Source organism: Gossypium hirsutum, chromosome A07 (genome assembly GCF_007990345.1).
Source record: "Gossypium hirsutum isolate 1008001.06 chromosome A07, Gossypium_hirsutum_v2.1, whole genome shotgun sequence".
NCBI classification, from domain to species: Eukaryota; Viridiplantae; Streptophyta; class Magnoliopsida; order Malvales; family Malvaceae; genus Gossypium; species Gossypium hirsutum.
In genome coordinates this window covers 21,779,852-21,802,011 of record NC_053430.1, presented here as the reverse complement: position 1 = coordinate 21,802,011, position 22,160 = coordinate 21,779,852, and the positions used below count along the sequence as shown (strand labels likewise).

At 33.4% G+C, this 22,160-nt stretch overlaps 2 protein-coding genes and 1 long non-coding RNA gene across 4 annotated transcripts; 2 read left to right on the top strand and 1 right to left on the bottom strand.

Annotated features, from left to right (window-relative positions):
• The first annotated feature begins 734 nt into the window (after positions 1 to 734).
• LOC121203677 (uncharacterized) lies at positions 735 to 1,211 on the top strand. Its single transcript, XM_041074111.1, has 2 exons — positions 735 to 982; positions 1,124 to 1,211. Exons 1-2 carry the CDS (start codon positions 735 to 737, stop codon positions 1,209 to 1,211), a joined length of 336 nt encoding a protein of 111 aa, XP_040930045.1.
• A 9,649-nt stretch (positions 1,212 to 10,860) lies between these two features.
• On the bottom strand, positions 10,861 to 15,817 carry LOC107953141 (uncharacterized). The gene is made up of 3 exons (XR_001699085.2): positions 15,242 to 15,817; positions 11,559 to 13,815; positions 10,861 to 11,460 (listed from the first exon to the last, which is right to left on the bottom strand). It is a non-coding gene; the product is annotated as an uncharacterized lncRNA (long non-coding RNA).
• A 3,222-nt stretch (positions 15,818 to 19,039) lies between these two features.
• LOC121232209 (protein STRICTOSIDINE SYNTHASE-LIKE 3) lies at positions 19,040 to 21,935 on the top strand. 2 transcript variants are annotated; one of them, XM_041117759.1, is made up of 5 exons: positions 19,072 to 19,221; positions 19,301 to 19,669; positions 20,124 to 20,399; positions 20,691 to 20,858; positions 21,334 to 21,935. In XM_041117759.1, exons 2-5 carry the CDS (start codon positions 19,341 to 19,343, stop codon positions 21,734 to 21,736), a joined length of 1,176 nt encoding a protein of 391 aa, XP_040973693.1. In that variant the 5' UTR covers positions 19,072 to 19,221; positions 19,301 to 19,340; the 3' UTR covers positions 21,737 to 21,935. The 2 variants fall into 2 exon arrangements, with proteins under 2 accessions (XP_040973692.1, XP_040973693.1); XM_041117758.1 differs by having other exon boundaries at positions 19,040 to 19,669.
• Positions 21,936 to 22,160: the final 225 nt, after the last annotated feature.

The following is a 22,160-nucleotide window of genomic DNA, read 5'->3' as shown; positions in this document are numbered from 1 at the left end:
GGTAAACTTCAGATTTTGAACTAAATAGTGAAGGGGTACTTTGTTTTCGTGGAAGAATCTGTGTGCCAAAAGATATTGATTTGAGGCAGTCTATACTGCAAGAGGCGAATAATAGCCCTTACGCTATGTATCCTAGAGGGAATAAAATTTACCGAGACCTTCAGGAGTTATATTGGTGGCCAGAACTTAAGCGGGAAGTTACTGATTTTGTGAGTAAGCGTCTGACTTGCCAGCAAATTAAGGCGGAGCATCAGTTGCCTTCAAGGTTGCTTCAGCCTATCAAGATTCCTCTTTGGAAATGGGAGAGAGTAACTAAGGACTTTGGTAGTTGGCTACCCCTAACGCCTTCTAAGAAAATTTTGGTGTGGGTCATCGTGGATTGATTGACTAAATCTACCCACTTTATACCTGTTCGTACTTATTACTCATTACAGAAGCTGGCTAAGCTGTATGTAGCTGAAATTGTGAGACTGCATGGGGTACCGGTTTCTATTATATCCGATAGAGATCCTCACTTTACGTATTGGTCCTGGAAGAAGTTGCATGAGGCATTGGGTACAAGGTTGGACTTTAGTACTGCATTCCATCCTCAGACAAATGGTCAGTCAGAGAGGGTGATCCAGATACTGGAGGACATGTTAAGAAGTTGTGTGATTGACTTCCGGGGCAGTTGGAAGGATTTCTTACCGTTAGCAGAATTTACATATAACAATAGCTACCAGTCTAGCATACAGATGGCACCTTACGAGGCATTAAAAGGTCGACGGCGTCGTACTCCTTATTGGACAGAGTTAAGTGAACGGCGTGTTTTGGTCCCTGAGTTGATTTCTGATACTGAAGATAAGGTCAAATTGATTTGGGATAGGCTGAAGGCGGCTTCAGACAAACAGAAGTCCTATGCGGATCTGAAGCGTAAGGAGATTGAGTTTTCAGTGGGGGACTTGGTGTTTCTCAAGGTTTCACCATGGAAGAAGTTACTGAGGTTTGGTCAGAAGGGCAAGCTAAGCCCTAGGTTCATTGGGCCTTATCGTATATTGAATCGTGTGGGACCGGTTTCCTATCAACTTGAGTTACCTCTAGAGTTAGACCAGATTCATGATGTGTTTCATGTTTCTATGTTGAGGCAATATCACTCTGATCCTTCACACATCGTTTCAACTGAGAAGATTGAGGTTAGACCAGATCTGACCTTTGAGGAAGAGCCGGTTTAGATTTTATACCGCGATGTGAAAGTTATGAGGAGGAAGTCAGTTCCACTGGTTAAGGTGCTATGGCATAATCACAGCTTCGACGAAGCTACGTGGGAACCCGATGAGGGAATGCGACAGCAATGCCTTCACCTATTTTGATCAGGTAAATTTCAAGGCCAAAATTTCTTTTAGGGGGTGGAGTTGTAACGTCCCAAATCTTCAGTAATTTTATTTGCGTGTTATGTGCATATTGTCCTGCTAGCGTTACTGGTTAGGTGCCCTGAGAAGTGTGGGAGGTCCTGGGTTCAAACCTAGGCTTTAGTAAAACTTTGGCTTTTTATTGAATACCCTTATTTACGGCTAGAGGACTCTTAAATTAATGAAAGCGTTGCAAGACATGAAAGGCTTGTTAGTCAGGTGGCTTGTAGTGTGTGCCTAGGGGTCTTAAGTTCGAGTTACCTTTGGCGCAAAAGAATAATATTTTGCTGCTCTCGCAAGGTAGGTGGTAAGTTTGGCTGAAACTCTGAGAGTGGAGTGGTTGTGTAAGAGTGGATAGCCGAATTTGAGGAGAGAATCATGGGAGTGGGTGAGGGAATTATCAGTTTGAATTGGTCAAGAGGAAAAATAGGAGAGAATCGAGGAAGTGGGGAGTTGTGGTGTTAGTGGTTGACCGAAAGTGGGACTCCCCACTTTGCTAATTCGGTCATAGGGTTGCTAGTGCCATTTTTGTGCTGGCCATTTTGGGATAGCCGATTGTTTCTTTGTGCATTTCTCCCTACTTTCTTTCTTTTGCGTTTTTGTCATTTGGGGTTTCTTTTTATTTATTTCTGAAGCCTAGTTGTGTGTTCATTTTGAAAGTACCCTTCAGTTCTAAATTGCCGAAATTGGTTTTGATCACTTGGTTCATTGAAGTGATTGTTCTTTGGGGTTGCCAAATACTATCCCCTTTCTTGAGGTCCTTCCTATTGCTTTTGGGTTCGCTTGGGCTATGTCTCATCAACTCTCATTCTTCCTCCTTTTTCTGAATCATTTTCTTCTTTTGGTCAACCGCACTTCTTCCCTCTTGTTCACTTGACGATTTCCCTATTGGTTCTCCCTCCTCTCATCTTTCTTTTCTATTCTAATCTACAACTGTTTCGGCACATACCTATTCCCTTCCAATTTTGGCTTCTGTCTGTGTTCTTTCTCTTTCTCTAATTCTTTTTATAGGGGGATCTTTTATCTGACATTACTTTCCCTTGCCGAACTTTGTTAGAGACGCTTCTTCTAGTCTGCTTATACCCTTGACTTATGTGGGTTAGAGTCGATTGTACTTCATTCCAATCTGGTTCCTGCATTTGTGGTAAGTAGACATCCGTCAAATTTTTAGACTAGTCTTTTGGGGGATGATGGATAAGACTCGGTTGGTTTGCAAGTTATTCCTAAGGAGTAAAAATAGGGCTTTTGTAACAAATTAAGATAAACAAGCCAAGTCAACTGATCTAGGCATTGAAAGGTAATATTATGATAAATAATTCGATTAAGGCTTGTTTTCTACTTGGATGTTAGGCATCTAACCAAAGCTTTTGATACAAAAAGTTGGGAGTTCTCGTGGTTTCGTGGCGTTTTTGCAATCAGGTGTGTAATCACACTACCTCAATCGTTATATGGCAAAAGCTGAAAAACTGTTATCATCAATGCCACGCGAGTGAATGTATGTTCGTGTGGTCATCTAAGCGCATAAACGCGAGCATGTGACTGTAGAGACCACCATGAGAGATCTCGTGAGCATGGATCAGTTTAGGGCCACTTTGGGCCCATGGCCCCGCACAGACAAACCACACGGATGTATGGAGATTGTTGGGCCGGCTGTGTATTATGCACGGCCAAGGCCATTATTTGGGCTTATTAGGCAACACAAGAGTGTGGGCCCACATGAGCTGTATTATGGGCTTGGGCCCTTTGTCACTGTTTGACTGTTAGGGTTGCACGGGTCGCTCGAGACGACTGTGGACCTACTGTAGGGTCGGTAAATATACTCAGATCCTAACCTGTTAAAGTGACTGTTATACCTCTATAAGGTAAATGACCGATATACCCCTGTATGATATATGACTGTTTGAGCATGCCATGATTATTGTATGTACACCCATATAATGTTGCATTGCATGGGGTGTGATATATGATATTGGAGGAAGTGTACTAAGAGGCTATAAGCCTATTACTGGTAGCTCTACTGCAAATACTGATAGTGTCGAAAACGGTACGTTATTCTGGAGTGTAGGGATGGGTGGGTCGATTTATTCCCCACATGGAGTGTAAGGCTGGACAGAGTGGAGTATAGAGGATGGTTGGGTAGGATCTATATATATGCATATCTGATACTGTTACTATATAAGGCTAAGGCCCACACTATTGCAACTAATATGGACTTAGGCCTAGACTGCTTTACAATGCATGACTTACTGCGATAAATAGGGATTACACATTGAGTTTTCATAAACTCACTTTACTGTTTATCTGCGCAGGTAATCCTTAGGCGGGTTGGTGCTGCGAGGGACTCGAGAAAGGCCACACCACTGTTAGCTTACATAGCGGACTTTTTAATAATAATGGTAGTTTTATTTGGGTTAAATTTTATGTAATAAGGCCGTTTTAAATTTTATCTTTAATTAGGGATTTATTGAATTGGGTTATATTTGATAGCGATAGGGCTCCGTTTTCTAAAAAGAGGGTAAATGATTTTCAACTACCATTCTACTTAACTTGTTTTCAAAGCTTCCGCAACAATCACTGGTTTTAAAATGTAACAACGATTAGTATGAGTCATGTTTTGCTAAACGAACTGGTAAGTTGGCAATGAACAGAATAAATTAACTTTTCATAAAAATCACAACAAGATTTAATCCAAATGGACCTTTTCAATAAGACTTCAAAGCCCACTCCAATGTGACGTCACAGATTTGGCCATAACGTCTAGGCCGGGTTTGGGGTATTACATTTTCATTAACCCTGGACTCAACTTCGTCGTCGACTTTGATTTCTGGCGGTGGATTACTTTGAGTTCTAACCACTGTTGACTGTTTTTTTCATAACTTTGTTTCCTTGCGATTAGCCCTCACAGTCTTCTCCATTTCTGAATCAAACGTAAGAGTACCTAGAGCAGATCTGGTCATAAGAAACAAAAAACAAGATCAGTGCATTACCAGTCCCCGACAATGGCGCTAAAATTTGATACGGTCGTTGAGAGCAACAAAAATATCCTACCCCTATAAATAATGAAAATAATAAAAATAATAGTATAAAGGAAGTAGGGTTAAATCCTCAGGGACCAGATTTGATAAATTGCTTGTTCTTTGAAATCCTGGACAAAATCGTGCCCAAGAAAACCCCCTTACCTGAAAAAAAAAACAGAATTAAAAGTTTTGAAATGGAAAAAATAAAATAAAAACAGAATTAAAAGTTTCGATTAAAATTTCGAAAATAATAAAAATAAATAGAGTTGAGGAAAAATAGTTCTTATGGAGAGATTCCAGCCTCCGGTTGCCTCGATCCGCCTTGGGTTCAATCCTTAGCCTTTAGGTGATCTTTCCCAAATAGAATAAGCCAGTTATAGTGGAAGAGGACACCTACAACCACCAGCTCCAAGATTTTAGACTTACAATTTAGCGGTACCTGACTCTAGCCAACAATCACTTTTGTGGGATCATCTTATGCTAGATCATCACTTCTCAATGGCGAATACCACGCCACTCTATCTCTTGGGCTCGCTAACCTCTGACGCAATAAGCTAATGAACCGACTGTGCAACCTTCCTAAAATATACAAAGCGGTTGTTCCTTGCACACATTGAAAATGTCACTTTTTAAAGGACAGGGACAGAAGTGTCAGCCCAGTAATGCGGAGAAACAATGAATACTCGTTTGAGAAAGCTAAGTGCAGATTCTAAGCCTCATTAACCCTTTTGGGGATTTTTGACAATCTTTGGCTAGATAAGTTTAGTGGCCCATGATTTTTGGGGAAAAGGAAATAAGTTTAATGGAAATAGAATTTTTATTGAAAATTATGGAAAGAGCAAAAGGCTAAATTTTATGGGGGAGAAGTGTTTACAGAAAATATAAGTGCAATTTGTGTCACACCATCCCCTATTTATAGTACTAGAAAACCTAGTCTATTTCTAATTAAATTCTAAAAGATAAATACAATTAAATAAATATAATTAAATATAAATAAGGATAAATAAATATAAAAGCTAAAATTAAATCTAAATAATAATCCTTAATAATTATCCTAATATAATTAAAAATTAAATAGAGTCTAGAGCTATAAAATCTTTTCTTTTGCATTTTTTTCTCCAAAATCTTCCACACTTTGCATTTTTGGCACCACTTCTCTCCTACTTCACATGTTGGCCCAATTTAACTTTAAATTCACGCTTTTAGCCCTTAAATTTTCTTTTTTCTTCAATTTAGTCCCGGTAAGAAAAAAGGCCATAAAAAGCTCAAATTAGTAGGATCATACTCAAAATAAACATATAATTAATACATAAAAATATGCCATTCTAAAGTATTATCATTTATTTTATTCAGCTGAACACCTGATGATATGAATTATGCTAAAAATCCATGAATTAATGTTATGTTTATATGATTGCATGAATTGTGATTAAGCATGCCTATTGTATATGTAATTGTGAATTGTTCGTACAACATGTCGTATGATACTGTTAAATTGAATTCTTGAAAAACACATGTTTTGGTTGCCGTATTGAATAGATGAAAGTATATTTATTACTGCCATTCCCAATCTATTATAAGCATGTTATATGTTTCCATTTTGTTCTATTATAAGCATGGTATATTTTAATGCATGGGATGACACGTTTTGAAAGGAGGAAGTTCTAGCAGAATATTAATATGTAATTCTAGTGGTTCATCCACATATTACTAGGCAGCTTTTATCTGCAATTAAGTTGTGTATTTACAACCATTTGACCGCGTTTTACCTTGCAATACTGGTGGTTCATCCACCCATTATCTGGCAGCTTTCATCTGCATTTATATTGTGTATTCACAACCATTTGGTAGCGTATTAGCTTACAACTTTGTGGTTTATCCACAACCCGGTGTATAGGGATAGACGAGTTCTGAGGAGCTCTTATGGTGTGAAGCAGTAGGGTAGGATCTTTTCTGCTAAATTTGTAATTGTGTGGCATTCACAAAAGTATGTGCAAACAAATTTGAGATATTTGAAATGATATATATGTATGTCGATATGTATATATGTATATGTGTTGATGATGATATGTTAATCTGTTGTTCCAAATATGTCATTGCAAATTACTATATGTCATGTGATTTTATATGCTAAACGGTTGCACTAATTATCTTGTGATAGAACCCATACTGAGCTTTATAGCTTACTCTCTTCTATCTTTAACTTTTCAAATAACCCACCAGGTTAAAACGCAGTCACAGCATCCGAAGGTACTTGACTTTGCTTTTATTAAAAATATTTTAGATTTATTATTTAATATTTTTCTTATTTAGAAATCGTTTTATTTTATTTCAAACTATGGTATGGAACTTAGGGTTTGTATTTCTTTTATATTACATGTCATTTAATTAAAGTTTTAGGATATTTAATTGTTAAGTATTTAGGCCTAAAATCCTATTTTTACTAAAAACATTAGGAAATTATCATTTTTCGCTGCTATACTTTAAATATAATTTTGATGCATAATTAATCGGTATTTAACTAAGTTTTCTACTAAATTAGACAAATACTTTAAAATGACAGATTTCAAAACTCCGTTAGCTTTTTGGGTCACTTCGGTGGCTAATGTGATCTCTCGAATTCGGGTCTAACGTCTAGGCCAGGTTGGGGAGGTTACAACAATTCTTAGCCCTAAGAATAGTTTCTTGGTGTTCTTAGAAATCAAGAAATTTTGTAGGTGTTTTCCTAAAACTGAAGGCATGTCTCATTAGGTTGTCACCATAAAAATATTAACTTACTATTACGGGAGGATTTGAAATTCTATTAAAAATATTTGTATTTCTATTAATTACCATTGCAAAGGTTAGCTGTTGGGGAGGGAAGGATTAGTTAGCTTAAACTGTGCATTTTGGTCTTATACCAATTGTCTGTTAATAGCTATTTTAACCAACTTAGTCATTACTTGGTCTCCTCTTTTAGTAGGTTGAAGGGAGGAATGGTTATGCACATATTTTTCATTCAATGAACTAAGTTTTATTTATTCTCAATTCTCTCTCTCTCTCTCTTCTTTTTTGTTTTCTAAATCTAACCCAAACAAAGGTATCAAAGCTTAGCCAATTCTCCATGGTCGGCAATGGAATCACCACTTAGCTCCAAAAGGATGTGGGTCATTTGCAACAAGTGATGGCTTAACTGCAGGTGGAGTTGTCGCAATGGGATACCAAATTCGACAGTCACATGAAGGAGTTTCGCAATGATGTTTGTGGGAGATTAAATCAGAGTTGCAGAGCCTCTTTGAACAGTACTTGGTTAAAGGGCTCAATTTTTTATGGTGTCAAAAAATGCCGTTTCAAAACCTTATTTTCGTAAACTGAGTCCATAAATAATGAATAATAATATTTACAAGGATAATATAAAAATATGGTGAAGTTTGCTAGAGTAATTTTTCTAAATTAATAGTTAATTACAGTTCAAAGATTAAATTATAAAAGTCCAATTGCTATAGAGTTTAATTGGCCAAAGACTTGAGGATTTAAATAGCAATTAGCAAATGTTCAAAATGGTAAATAAGTCATTTTTTTCATAAGATAATGGATGGTGATGTTATTCTCCACTAATAAGGCTAATGATAATTATATTAAATTAATTAAAGATTTAATTAATTAAGTAATGTTAATTAAGGTTTAATTAAGGTATAAAAGCATGAATTAATGAAAAAGAAAAAAGATGACATCTTCTTCATTTTGTTTCTTCATGTCAATCATGGAAAGGAAAACCAAAGAAAATTCTAAAACATTCGGCCTTTCATTGGTAAGCAAATTTAAGTCCTTTTTTTTAATTTTTATAGATGTTAATGCCTTTTATAACTCATTTCTTCATCGCTTGAAAATTTGCATTATAGGTTCCTGTACTTTTTTATTTTTTTAATTTAGTCCCCAAAGTGAATACTATAAAATTAATACTCAATCCAAGTCATCCTTATGCACCACAATCATCATTAACTCTTATTTCCTCAATTTGATCAAAGTACACTACCATCCTTAACTTTTCCAAATTTACAATTTGGTCCTTCTATACCAACGTCTCATATTTACAATCATTCTCTCAAATTTCCTCTTCTAAAAATTTAAAAAAAAAACTCTTCAAGACTTCATTTATAAAACTTATCTTCAAATTCTCTTATATATTTCATTGTGCCAAGACTTAAAGTAGTACCATTTATTATACTGAAAATTTGGGGCGTTACACCATTTCCCATCCGAGATGATTAAAAGCATGTCCAATCGTCACATTTCCTATAATGACAGATCACTTGGCCACTTGCTTCTAACCCTATTGGGAGAACCCAACATGTGACATCTTGGGACCAAAGCTAAGGGTATATAAGGCCCAAGGCTTAAGATTATCACCAATACCTCCCCTCCCTCCTCTCTTACCTTCAATGATTCCTACTTCGACATTCTATCACTTTCAGCCTTAAGCCACCTTGTTTAGTGGCTCTCTACCTTGTACTAAACAATATGAATTGCTTTCCCTTATCATTACCTCTGCCTTGTTTGATTAACCCATCAACAAGCTTTCTATAATCTAAGGGCATGTTTGGTTGAGGGGAATTGAATAAGGTTGTAAGGAATAGAGTTCTAATATAATAGAGCTGTAATAGAATAATTCTGTAATCAGTAATTTAGTTGTTTGGTTGAATGGAATGGAATAGAGCTATAATAATATTATTGTGTTTGGTTGAATGGAATAGATGTTGTAATAGCATAAGGAAAAAGGTTTAAATGACCAAAGTACCCTTAAAAGAAATTTTTTTGGTAGATTTATTATTGTTATTGTTATTGTTATTGTTATTGTTATTGTTATTAAATTTTAATAAGATTATTATTAAATATAATTTAATCATATTTTAACATATTTTTATTAAATACTAATTAATAAAATAATATATAATTTAATAAAATATAATTATTATTAAAATATGAATTAATAAAAATTATAATATATATAATATTATAAAAGAACATATAACCTACTTTATTATTTTTAAACTACAATGCATATTTAATGTGCTAAAATATTATTAGTGAAACAAATAATTTAATTATCTTCTAAACTAAAAAGCAAAATATTAGAACTAATAAATAGCTTGAGAATTACATTTTACATATAAACATAATATTCATACATTAACAAAAAGTTACATGATGTCATTAGCTTATATGTCATATTCTAAATGTTAAATTTTATAACACCAAAAAGTTACAATAGTCAGTGGCATTCTACTAATGGCATCTTATCATCCAAATATTACATATACAAAAAGTTATCAAAATATCACCAACACAACCATGATTTTTAATGGTCAGAAAGAAATCTTCTCACCCATTCTAATCAAACTGAAGAAGGTAGACTGAAAGAAATGAGCATTTGAGTTGAATGGTTAGGAATTTTGCTCAACGCACGATAGTGCTCATCCTTAGTTAATCCTTCTACTTTACATAAGGCCGAATATAATTTTTAAGCACTTTCTTGGATAACTTTCTCGGAGGCAATGCTCCTACTTATTTCAAGGCCAACAATTCGAATGTTTTCCTCTAATAACATAGCAGCATCAGTAATTGAAGTAGAAATTTATTCAATTCCATCATCCATCTTTTTTTCTTCTTTGAAGATGTGGAACCATCTTGGTTTGGCTTCGACTGTTGTGATTGTGTAGTCAAGACATCCATCTCATCCAAGGGAACATCATCTTCGCATCCACGGTAATTGTTTCTTTCTTAAAGATTATTTGCAGCAGCTACATCCTCAGCATCTATTTCTTCAACAATATATGCAGCTGTTTGAGCATCTTACCTAGTAGCTCGATCTTTTGCATATAAGGAAGTAAGTTCGTCATAATAAGGGAAACTGTAATGTTTGAATTGATTGACTATTTTATGACTCTATAAAAAAAAAGAAGGAATCCATATTAGATATAATTTTGGTCAAAATAAGATAATAAAGATAGGAAATAATTCTTACACTTATATATGAGTTCCGCATAGCATCTTCAGTAACAACCATCTCCCTATGCTCGTCCCAACCAAAGCTGCTACTGTCTTTTCCACTAAACATGCGTAAACGATTTCCCAATCCCTTTTCAATAACCTAATCCTCGATTCAAGATTAGGTTTAGCCTTCAACATAGAATGGGGTAAAAATTTTTCTAATATTCTTTCCAGCTCATTTAAATAGCCAGCATTGAATCCTGTATTTGTGTTATAGATTCCAACATTGTACAAGTCGACCATACAAACAACCAATGTGGTATCTTCTTCTAAAACCCATTTCCTTTTGGTTCCTTAAGAATTTTGGGAAGAAACACTTGATTGTGAAAAATCTGACATAATTATCTTATTAAAACACAAATTAAAATTAGGTTTGATATTATGAATCAGAAGGTTGACACTTTATAAAATTATAACACATGACGAATCAGAATAAAATAAATTAAAGTTGTAATTCAACAAGTTCAGTACAATACATAAAGACAATTCAAACAACACCAAAAGTTTCGTAAACTAGATACATGAAATAACAAAAACAAATTAACCTTCTAATATGTTTTAATAAACCTAACTAATTTATAGATGCTTGCCATTCATAGAACATTTGAATGACTAGTTCCATCCTCCAAGTAGCCTATGTATCTGATGGATGAATATTTACGTTATCCGGTTCATCATCATTTATCACATTACTAGCTAATCCTTCTCTCAACCCCGCTTCAATAGGATCAAGGCTCATATAGGTTCGAATAAAATTATAGAGTAAACAACATGCAATAATGATTCTATTATGCACCCTCACAAGATAGAATGATGAACTCCTAAATAATCCCATCTAAGTTTTAATAACCCAAAGCATATTTCAATAACATTGTGTGCTGAAGCATGTTTCATATTGAAAAATTCTTTTGGAGTACTTTGTTGGTAACCTTGAAGCCACCCATTCAAATGATATCTTTGTCCTCTAAAAGGTGCGAGAAATCCCTCACAGTTTGCGTAACCAACATCAACTAGATAATAGCAACCTATAAAAAATAAAGAGAAAACTATTTATCATGATTAACTTTCTTTAAAAAGTTTGATCTTAAAAATTAATTCAAATTTCTCCAATTCTGCACTTTACCAAGAGGAACTTTTAGTCCATGTCTCCTACTAATAGCATCTTGAAGAATCCGTCCATCAGCAACAAAACCTTCTCAACTAGGAAGAACATAAACAAAATATATATCATGTGTACAAACACCTAACATATTTGTTGCTTTGTCACCTTTTCGCGTTCGATATCTAGGTTTATCAACTATTGGAACCATAATCTTGATGTAGGTTCCATCTAAAGCTCCTAAGTAGTTCTACATCACATGTATAAAACCTCAGGTTAGATTATTATATTTAAACATAAATCAACTATATTATGTATGAGCTATATATGGAACTCACTCCAATACATTGAACCATTTCTACGTTGGGTCTGTAGAATTAGCTGTAATTGGCTCTGCCTTTTTAAATAACACATCTTGTAAGTATACGACATCATTTAAAACCTTATGAAATGATCTTCTACCTATTAAAGTGATGCTTGATAACTCGGTTTTTAAGGTGATGAGAAATTATATGTAAATACATTGCCACTTGCTCATCAACAGGCATGTTCCTTGACGACTTCAATCCTCTTAAAATTTGAAACATCTCACATAGTTTAAAAAAAGGTAATTTTATTCATCCTAAATTGTTCAATACAATTCTCATCACTAGCATATACAAGTCTTTTCACATAATCTCGTTTTGCATAAAAATCTAAAGTATATAATCTAATCCTTGGTCTATAAGTATGTAGGCTATAAATGACACCCAATGTAACTAAGAGCCAACTCGCAACTGTACGCATTTGCAACCATATTGTCAATGCAAGACCAATTCTTTTACACCTGTCACTTTGTATTATTAAAGGTAGACGAACAATTACTGCAAGATATTAGAGTGTTACATATCTTCAAATCATAGTAAAAGGGTCACATTTCTTCAATACTAATTTCAGTAATAGTAAAACAAAATCAAAAAATTTAATTGTCAAAAAACTTTCAATGATTCAATAGGCTCAATTGAGAGTGGAGGAAGCAATCAAGAAAGTCAAAGAAGAAGAGGAAACAATAACACATTGTCAAAGAAAAATGAACAATACATACATATTAAGAATATTTGCAAAGTACAAAATAGAAATTACGACTATTTTTGCAAGTAAAAAACTTTAAATCCATTTCTTTATCAAATTTCATTAAACAAAACCGGCTCTTTGTTTAGCAACTAATAATGTCTTGAACAAAAATTATTTTTGTTTTAAAAGATAATTTAATGATGAACATCTAAACAATTGTAGATAAAATTTTTGCTTCTAGAATTTACATTAAGCAAGAAGTATAGGATTTCATTGACTTAGTAACTTGAAGTATGCAATCCAAAAGTGGACAAAAATGGATAAAATTATTTGTATATATATTGTAGAAAGATTTGCAAATTATGAAATAACAAATATGTCCAGTGTTTTTTTTTAAATAAAATATGTTCATAGTGTTAATTATAGTTTTTAATCAAACAATATAAGTAATATAAAACATTGTTTAAAGACTAAAATTAAATATAACATAAATTAAACATATCCAAAATAAACATAGTTTTAAAAAATATTAACAAAAATGCATTTCAAAACTTATAGGATTGAAATAGTTTAATGGTAATAATTTCATTATGATTGTCATGATTTTGTTTTTGTTTATTGAAGAGTTTTTTAGTTATTATAAGCATCATGATAATTGCAGATGAAGTCCTTGTACATTTAATATGACTTAGTTAGGTCTTTTTTTGTTTTTGTTTAATTTTGTATATGATTTTGTTTTGATTCAATTATTATTTATTAAATTTTGACTTAATGTAAAACTTAATATACTATAGTGTCAAAATCTAACATGATGCACTCAGTGTGTATAACTGCCCTTGAGTCATCAAATAATTAAAAATAAAGCCACTCGTATTTATTTTTAAAAACGTTTGATGATGTATTATCATCTGATTTGTATAATTAGTTTATCAAATATAAATCTAATCTATCATAACCAATTTCTTGAGATAATCATACAAGAAACCTAAAAAAGTAATAACCAGTGAAATACTTAAGAAACTTTTAGCAATGCTTTGACAGTTCATAAACCGAGAGGCGTCATCTAAGAATAAGTAACTGGAGGGAATCAAGGGGATAGTGGAACCAAGCAACTTCTCCATACAAAAATAACCAAAGAAGTAAAATCGTACTATGAATATTGGCAATTTCATTCTTGTTTCTCTTCCTCACGTTTGGGAGCTTCTTTGATCTCATCTATTGCATCGTCCTAAATGGATGAAAACAAATCATAATTAACAAAGAAAAAAACAGTATGGAAAGAACACACATATATAGATAGCAGCTATGCTACTCAAACTCCTCGAAGTATTCGTATCCAGTAAATGGGTATGAATATGAGGATATGACCTCCAAGATTCCTCCAAATATATGAAAAACCTAAGAAAAGTGTGTATTTTTGTGAAATAGTGACGTAAAATAATGAACATGTATTTTTGTGACATGATAAACTCGAAAATAAAAAACTTTGACTATGTTAACCAAATAATAGTTAAGAAATTAATAGAGGATACCACCACTTTAAACTTTTGATTTTGTTTCTTTAATCATCAAACTTTTGTGATAAAAGGAAAAAACACCATGACTAGTAGAGAACAAAAACCTTTGAAAACATCAACAACAGTACTACTACAAGAATACAATCACACATCTTGATTAAGACAACTAACAACTTGCAGCAAAAACACACATATAAACTTACAATAAGAATAATAAAAGAAACACCAACCAAGCACTCATGACACACTAGCCATCGATTCAAAATTGCAACAATGAACTTTCAATGTCACCAAAATTCATTTTCAAAGAGAATTCCCTTAAAAGAGCATCAATAGCAGTATCCAAATCACTCCTTGAATCGCAAAACATCAGCTTCATGTAACTCTATAACCACCACCAATACCAACACTCCAAAATAAGTTATTCTTAATAATAGAAAATAAAAATTAACACAAGGCATAAACCTCAAAACAAGCACCTAAAACACTCCATAAATCTCCACAATCAACTTAGAAAAAAAAGCACTTCTACAAAAGGAAAAATTTGGAAAGGAGTGGAGGAGTCTGTTGATGGGTAGTGTGGGAGAGGGGTCCATTGGACATGATTCCCAAGCCTTTGTACCCTCCTACAAATACTCCCTCCCATTCCCACTATCAAACATCAATCCACACTCATTCCCCTTCCTCTAAACCCTCCTTCTTCATTTCACTAATCTCATAATACAAGCAAAAGCACTCCCCTAGAGGTCTCTTTTCAAGACCTCTGTTGGATGCTATTGCTAGCTATTTTCTCTTAAAACCAAACAAAAAAAGGTAACTCCACCTATATCCTACCTTGTAGAGATACGTGTATTTTGGTATATCCTGCTACATGCATGTTTCTTGGGAACTTGTTATTTTTTGTTTAGCTTTAGTTGTTTCCTAAGTTGTTTTGCTTTGTTAAATGTGCATATAAAAATTTCAGTACCAACTACATGGGTAATAATAGTTGGAAATACCTAAAATGGATAAAAATTTCATTTAGCTTAAACAGTCACTCAAAAACTACGATTTTTTCTTCAAAACAAATTCAAATACAATAAAAATGGCTAAAAAACAATATCTAGAATCAAAATAAAGTGAAAATCAAACGCATACCTGAAATCGAACGGGAATGAGGTAACAGAAAAAAAAATCGAACGGGAAGATGTAAAAAGAAAGATACCCAAAATCAAAAGAAAGTGAAAATCAAACCCTAAATCACAAATTGAAAGATACCTAAAATCGAATCGAATGGGAATGAGAAAATAGGAAAAAAAATTGAATAGGAAGATATAAAAATTTTAAAAATGGAAAAAAAAAGAGCAAAGATCAAATTTGATAGGAAAAATAAAGAATAAAAATGGAAGATATAAAATGGAAAAAAAGAAAAGAAAAGTAAAGAAAATACATGAAATCGAACGGGAATGAGGAAACAGGACCGGGATGTGGTGGCTTGAGGTGCTTGGTGAGAGAGAGTGGTAAAAGGCAATAATGGCAAGTATGGTTTTTTTCTTTATTCTTCAGTGACTATAATTGCAATTTGGTAGTGGAAGAAAGGAATGAAATTTGACGTTTTTAGGAAATAGAAAGCTAAACAAATTCAACTGTAATAGCCTATTACAATGAACCAAACATTGTATCGTAGTGGGCCCATCGAATCAAGCCTGATTGAATGGCTCATTCCATTTAACGACACAGGCTGTAAGTGGAGTAGGTGTGACCTCATATTGTTTGAGTATCATTGAAACAATTAAAACCAAAAAGATTACAATGAACTTTAAATTTACTAAATGTGTTTCTACCATACTTTTATGGCATGTTTAGAAACCTATGATTTGGGTCAAAAAAAAGTTGGATTTGAATGTTAATCCAAGTCCAATTTCATAAGAGTTAAATTTTAGATTTTAAAATCCATTTTAAAATTTGGAATTTTCAAAATCCAAGATTGATTAAAAAACATGAAAACATTTTAGTTCTCTTCTGTCACACTTCCTTTAAAAACCAAACAATAAATAAGTAATTTTATTTATAATATATCATTAACGGAACTCAAGGATTTTAGAATTGGATTGATAGGCAAACCGATCAGACTACCAGTTCTCGATTCAACTAGTTCAACGAATCCAATCAGTTCAATTAAATAAATTATTAAAAATAGATAAAATAGATTCCATTGGTTTAACCGTTAGTTTTGTTGGTTTTACCAGTTCAATCGGTTCACGAGTCAACCAATTTTATCTTTAATTTTGGATCGGTATGCTGGAAAACAGTGAAAAAGCTTCATGCATTTAATTTAATAGAATATAAATATTTAAAATTTTCATTTATATCATAATTTCTAAAATTTTAATTTATAAATCCTTGAATTTTAATTTATAATTTCAATAATTAGGCCACTAAATTGCTGGTCCAACTGGTTTGATCAATTCAACTAATTTGATCGGTTTGACTGGTATGATTGGTTCAACCGGTCCTATTGAATAAATCATTAAAAATTCATAAAAATTTTAAAAAAAATGGCTCAACCGGTTCAATCGACCAATCATCTGATCTGTACTGGTTCTCGAGTTAACCAATTTAATGCCTTTCTCCAGACCGGTACCCTGACTGATTCCCGATTCAACCAACCAATCCAATTTGGTTCAAACAATAATGTTCAAAATCCTCTTAAATAATTATTATTTTTTTTAAATTATACTTAGAATTTGTTGAAATCTAAATCTAAATTTGAATTGTCCAAACAATGAATTTGGATTAATTCAAAATATTGAATTTCAAATATTTTAATTCCCATGTAAAGAATTTAAAAATAATGATTTGATAAATCATAAATTTCAAAGTTAAAATTAGAAATCCAAATCTAAATTCCAATTATCAACGCTACCTTATATAATTTCTAATCTCTTAATAATCAATATTATATTAAAATTGATTAGTTCATATATTACTTTCGTGTTTATATTAATTTTACTATTTTTCATATCTTAATTTTTATACAATCGTTATCCAAAATATTATTCTACTTATTTATCATTTTTTTGAGAATTTTTTTTATTAATTCTAAGACTTTTAAGGCTCATATATCCGTTTATTAATATAAAATTTAATTTTTGTATACAAAAGTTTATATATATATATAAACAAACATTATGATTAAGGCAAAGCTCGATAAATAGTTTATAAACAGTTTAATTTTTATTTATTTAGAATGAATATTAATAAGATTTTAAAACGGATTTTTTTAGTATTTTAATACTGGTTTATTAAATGAGTCAAACATAAACAAAGTGTTTTTTAATTCATTTATAGTTACGAAGAAATTTGTTTAATAAACCATTTAAAGTTGATTTATTATTCGATTATTATATAACTAATATTATCATTTCTGAGCTTATTTTATAATATAATTTTAATTTATAATTGATTTTTTTATATCTAAAAAATTAAGATATACACTTATTTATTTTTTTACTTGATTATTATTATTATTAATTAACCTCGGTTTTTTATTAATGAAGACGGTTGATGAAGAACAAATTGGGTGAATTACCCAAATATGCTTATTTTTTACCAATATTATCAAATTAGGCCTATTTTGGAGAGAGAAGGAAAACGCGTCCAGCTAGACGCGCGCGCTTTCCTGCTCAGTCAGCAAAGCGCATCTAACTAGACGTGTTTTCCTCCAACTGTGTCAGCTCATTTCTCTAAAGTCCACGAATTTTAGCAGCCATCTTAAATGGACAAGATTTCGTGATTTATCGAGCAGTAATAGACCCTCAATAATCCTAAAGATGTATGCTCGAGCATGTTGTTCTCTTTCAACTTCCCTCGATTCCGCATTGAGCTCAACAATATTTCTTTTCAACCAATTCATATCTATCCGGGCTCCAAAAATCTTGTCCAGAACCCTCCTTAAAAGTTGTTCACATACATCTCTCCAATCGGCAGCGACAACTGACCCAGTCCCTACCGACCCATCCACCGGTAACCTAAGCTGTAACTGCACATCCTCAAGTGTGATAGTACACGCTTCGCATGGAAAACGGAAACGTGTCTTGGGTCTCCATATTTCCACCAACGCGCTTACATGTGTAGGGTCCAATTTACACCCCCTACCCATACGGGCCACGTGCAAAAATCTCACATCTCTTAAGTATGGTTCTATTAAAGACGATGGAGGAGCACTCCAAATCTGATCTTCCGGCTAATTATAAAAATAAAAATAAAAAAATCTTAAATTTCAATATAGCAACAAAATAATTAAATTAAATCAGATTAAAAAAATCTTATCATTTGCAATTGAACGGTTGAAATGTACTTGCCATCCAAACGAATAAGAGAATTTTTCATTACTAGTTTCAATAAATATGAATAAAAATTGTAATAAAAAATTAATTAAAAAAACTTAATACAATTTTAATTAAAAATGAGAGTGAATTGAGAAAATTGAGTAAGAATTAAGAAAGACTTGAAGAAGGATTGAATGAATTGAAAGAGAGCTAAGAGTGAATTGAAAAAGTGGGAAATTTGGGGTTTAAATAGAGGAAAATTTGCCTTTGGAATTCAACCAGTTGGGTAGCCATTGCAGGTAAAAAGCGTTTAACTGGATGCGCTTTGCTGATTGAGCAGGAAAGCGCATTCAGTTGGAAGTATTTTCATACCAAATCTGTTGAAAAGGCGTCCAGCCAGATAAATTTTTCTTTTCTCTTTAAAATCGGCCTAATCGGGTAAATTTAAAAAAAATCGCCTAATTCGATAATTTTTCAAAAAAAAATTTACATTTTTGGGTAATTCACCTGAACTTCTTAATATTAACCAACATACAAATGAGCCTAAAAATAAACAAATGAATGTCGGTACCATCCGTCTTGAAACACACTTGAAAATTAAAAGTTGAAACCAAACCTTTAAGTACCCCAACATTGGCATTAATGTCAGTTTCTACCAAGATCCAGACAGCCAGCAAAACTGAGTTCCACCTAAGATAAAGGACTCTGTCAACCTTTAACACAAACAAACAAAAGGGTTGTGTTGTTCCTTTCTTCCTCGGTAAAAAGGCTTAGATTTTTGGGCACCCAAATTTCAAATCAATAAAGGTTGAAGTTTTTTTATTTTTCCTTTTTGCCAGTAAGAGGTTTAAACTTAAGCTGAAAAAGTTAACATTTTGGGTTCCAGGATTTGGTCTTTTTCTTGTTTTTTCTCAAATTTTGTAGCGATGACGCCAGTGGGAATTCTTGGCATTCTGTTTCTGCTGCTGGCACTATACTGTGGGACAGACCCTTTTAAGCACAGTGCAATCTCTGAATTCCCCGACTTTGAGGCTTACAAGGTGGATATGCCTCCATGGGAAATGGTTCCAACGGTTAGGGACAAGGATAATTTGCTTCAGAAATCGGAGATTAAGTTCCTGAACCAGGTTCAAGGCCCTGAGAGCATTGCATTTGACCCTCTTGGCCGTGGTCCTTACACTGGTGTTGCTGATGGTCGCATTGTCTTCTGGGATGGTGAAAAGTGGAATGATTTTGCTCATACTTCCAGCAATAGGTGAGTTTTCAAGTTCGTTTTTTGATGCAGATTGGTAGAAATTTCTATGAACAAAGTGTCAAGTATCATCAGCCTGGGAATTTTTTAACTTTCCATTTGTTCAGTTAATCGTCATGATTGTTTTCTTTAGTAAAGAGGTTACTTGGGTTTGTAGAAAATGGTTCAACACTGAATTTAAAAAACCAGTCAAATGATTTATATCGCTAAAGAAGTGTGCAACTTCAATATAAAAGAGAAGAAACAGTGATTCTTTGAGCTTTCCAGTCTTTGTTTACTCGATGTCGGTAAATTATGGGTTTAGAAGCTTAGAAGTGTTAGTCGCATAGCATATATTTTATATCCAATAATGACACTAGAAAGTCGGCTGGGTTATCTGCTTTGCTACGTGTTCTTTCTTAAGATCTTGTTGGGGAGTTCTGGGAAAATCATTCACCATATTTAATTCTGATTTCAGGTCAGAACTTTGTAATCCAAAGCCATCACCTCTGAGTTACCTACCAAATGAGCATATCTGTGGCAGGCCTTTGGGCCTTCGATTTGATAAGAAAACTGGTGATTTGTACATTGCCGATGCATATTTGGGGTTGCTGAAGGTTGGTCCGGAAGGCGGATTAGCGACATCACTTGTAACAGAGGCAAATGGGGTGCCCCTGAGGTTTACCAATGACCTTGACATTGATGATGAAGGAATCGTATATTTTACTGATAGCAGCAGCAAATACCAAAGAAGGTAGGTTTCTGATGATAAGTTTTATTAAATCATAAGGACATTCAATTGCCACTGCCGGCTATTCTCTAGGATATGGTAGAGTATGCATATTTTCTATATTCCAACCATTGCTGGAAAACATGTGTAAAGTTTATCTATGCTTATTTTGATTGACATCTGAACTTCTGAGACTCGAGACGTGCAAATTTCCGTTTGCACCAGCAATGTTGCAATGTCTATGTATATATGATGCTTACTCGAAAGACCCCATCATGCGGACTATCCATTAGTACTGACACAATAATATTTCAGGAACTTCAAGCAGCTAATTTTTTCTTCGGAGAATGGTGGGAGGCTTATCAAGTATAACCCACATACAAAGGAAACCACTATCCTTATGAAAAATCTCCAATTTCCTAATGGTGTATCCTTAAGCAAAGATGGTACTTTTCTTGTATGTTGTGAAGGATGTCCTGGCAGGTGAGCTTTGCTTCCAAATATACTCAAATATTACCAACTTAGATGTGCTCCACCCAGTGCAGAAGTTTTTCCTCTAGATGTAAATCACTGCTTTGGGAATATTGAAAAGATCTTTGTTAATCTGATCCCTCATTTTCCCTAAAGTATACATGTCCGACTCATTTTAGAGATGGATATGGGGGTACGATTAACAAAAATTAAGCATATTTGTATCAGACACATACTTGGATTTGATGATTGACACTTGACCCAGAGTTCGAGTTACATAGGGAAAGATCACATTAAAAATGGTAGTTTTCTTTTGTTTTTTTTGTGGAAGTGCCTATCATGGTACATTTGTTTTTGTTGGATTTGCCCTGTTGTTTGCTTTGATCATTGAGTGTGAGGGTATCAAAAGAGATGCAGATTGAGATGTTCTTTTAATGGATAACTATCTACCATTCCTATGTAATGGTTTGATATCTGTTAAATACAGATTACTCAAATACTGGTTGAAAGGTGAGAAAGCGGGGACTTGGGAGGTGTTCGCCATCTTACCAGGATTTCCCGACAACATCCGCACAAACAGAGATGGCGAATTTTGGGTCGCAATTAACTCTCGAAGGTCCAAGTACGCTCATATATTAGGATTACACCCAAAAGTTAGGAAGTTCATTCTGAAGCTCCCCATCTCAACAAAGGTTCAAGTCCTGCTTCATGTTGGGGGTAAGCTGCATGCACAAGTCGTCAAATACAGCCCGGAGGGAAAGCTTTTACGGATTTTGGAGGATAGTGAAGGCAAGGTCATGAAAGCGGTTAGTGAAGTCGATGAGAGGGACGGAAAACTTTGGCTAGGGAGTGTTCTAATGCCCTTTATTGCAGTTTATGATTTGGATTGAGTTTGGCAAGTCTTTTGACCTACAAAACAGGAGCTTTGGCATTATGAATGTTGCTGTATTTGTTTGTCATTGAAATGTTTTGAAGATTTGAACTCAGCAAACTGTGGTATTCACCTTCTACTTTCCATTCCTAGGTGTGTATTTGTTATTGGTATGGGACTGTATAATAAATAAGTAGACTTGGAAATTTTTTTTTTCCTTTTTAAAGGATGGACTTGCAAATTTTGAATGCATGAGTGAAATACTATACCAAAAATTATGATACAAATATATAAAAAGATTTAACGTTTAAAATAGCTCTTAACTTTTGATTAATTAGTCAATTTAATCATTATTCTTTTTTTTAAGCACTTTAGTTCTCCATCATTCTATTTTGGTAAAATTAGTTAAATTTGGATTAACAATTAATAACATCCACTATTTT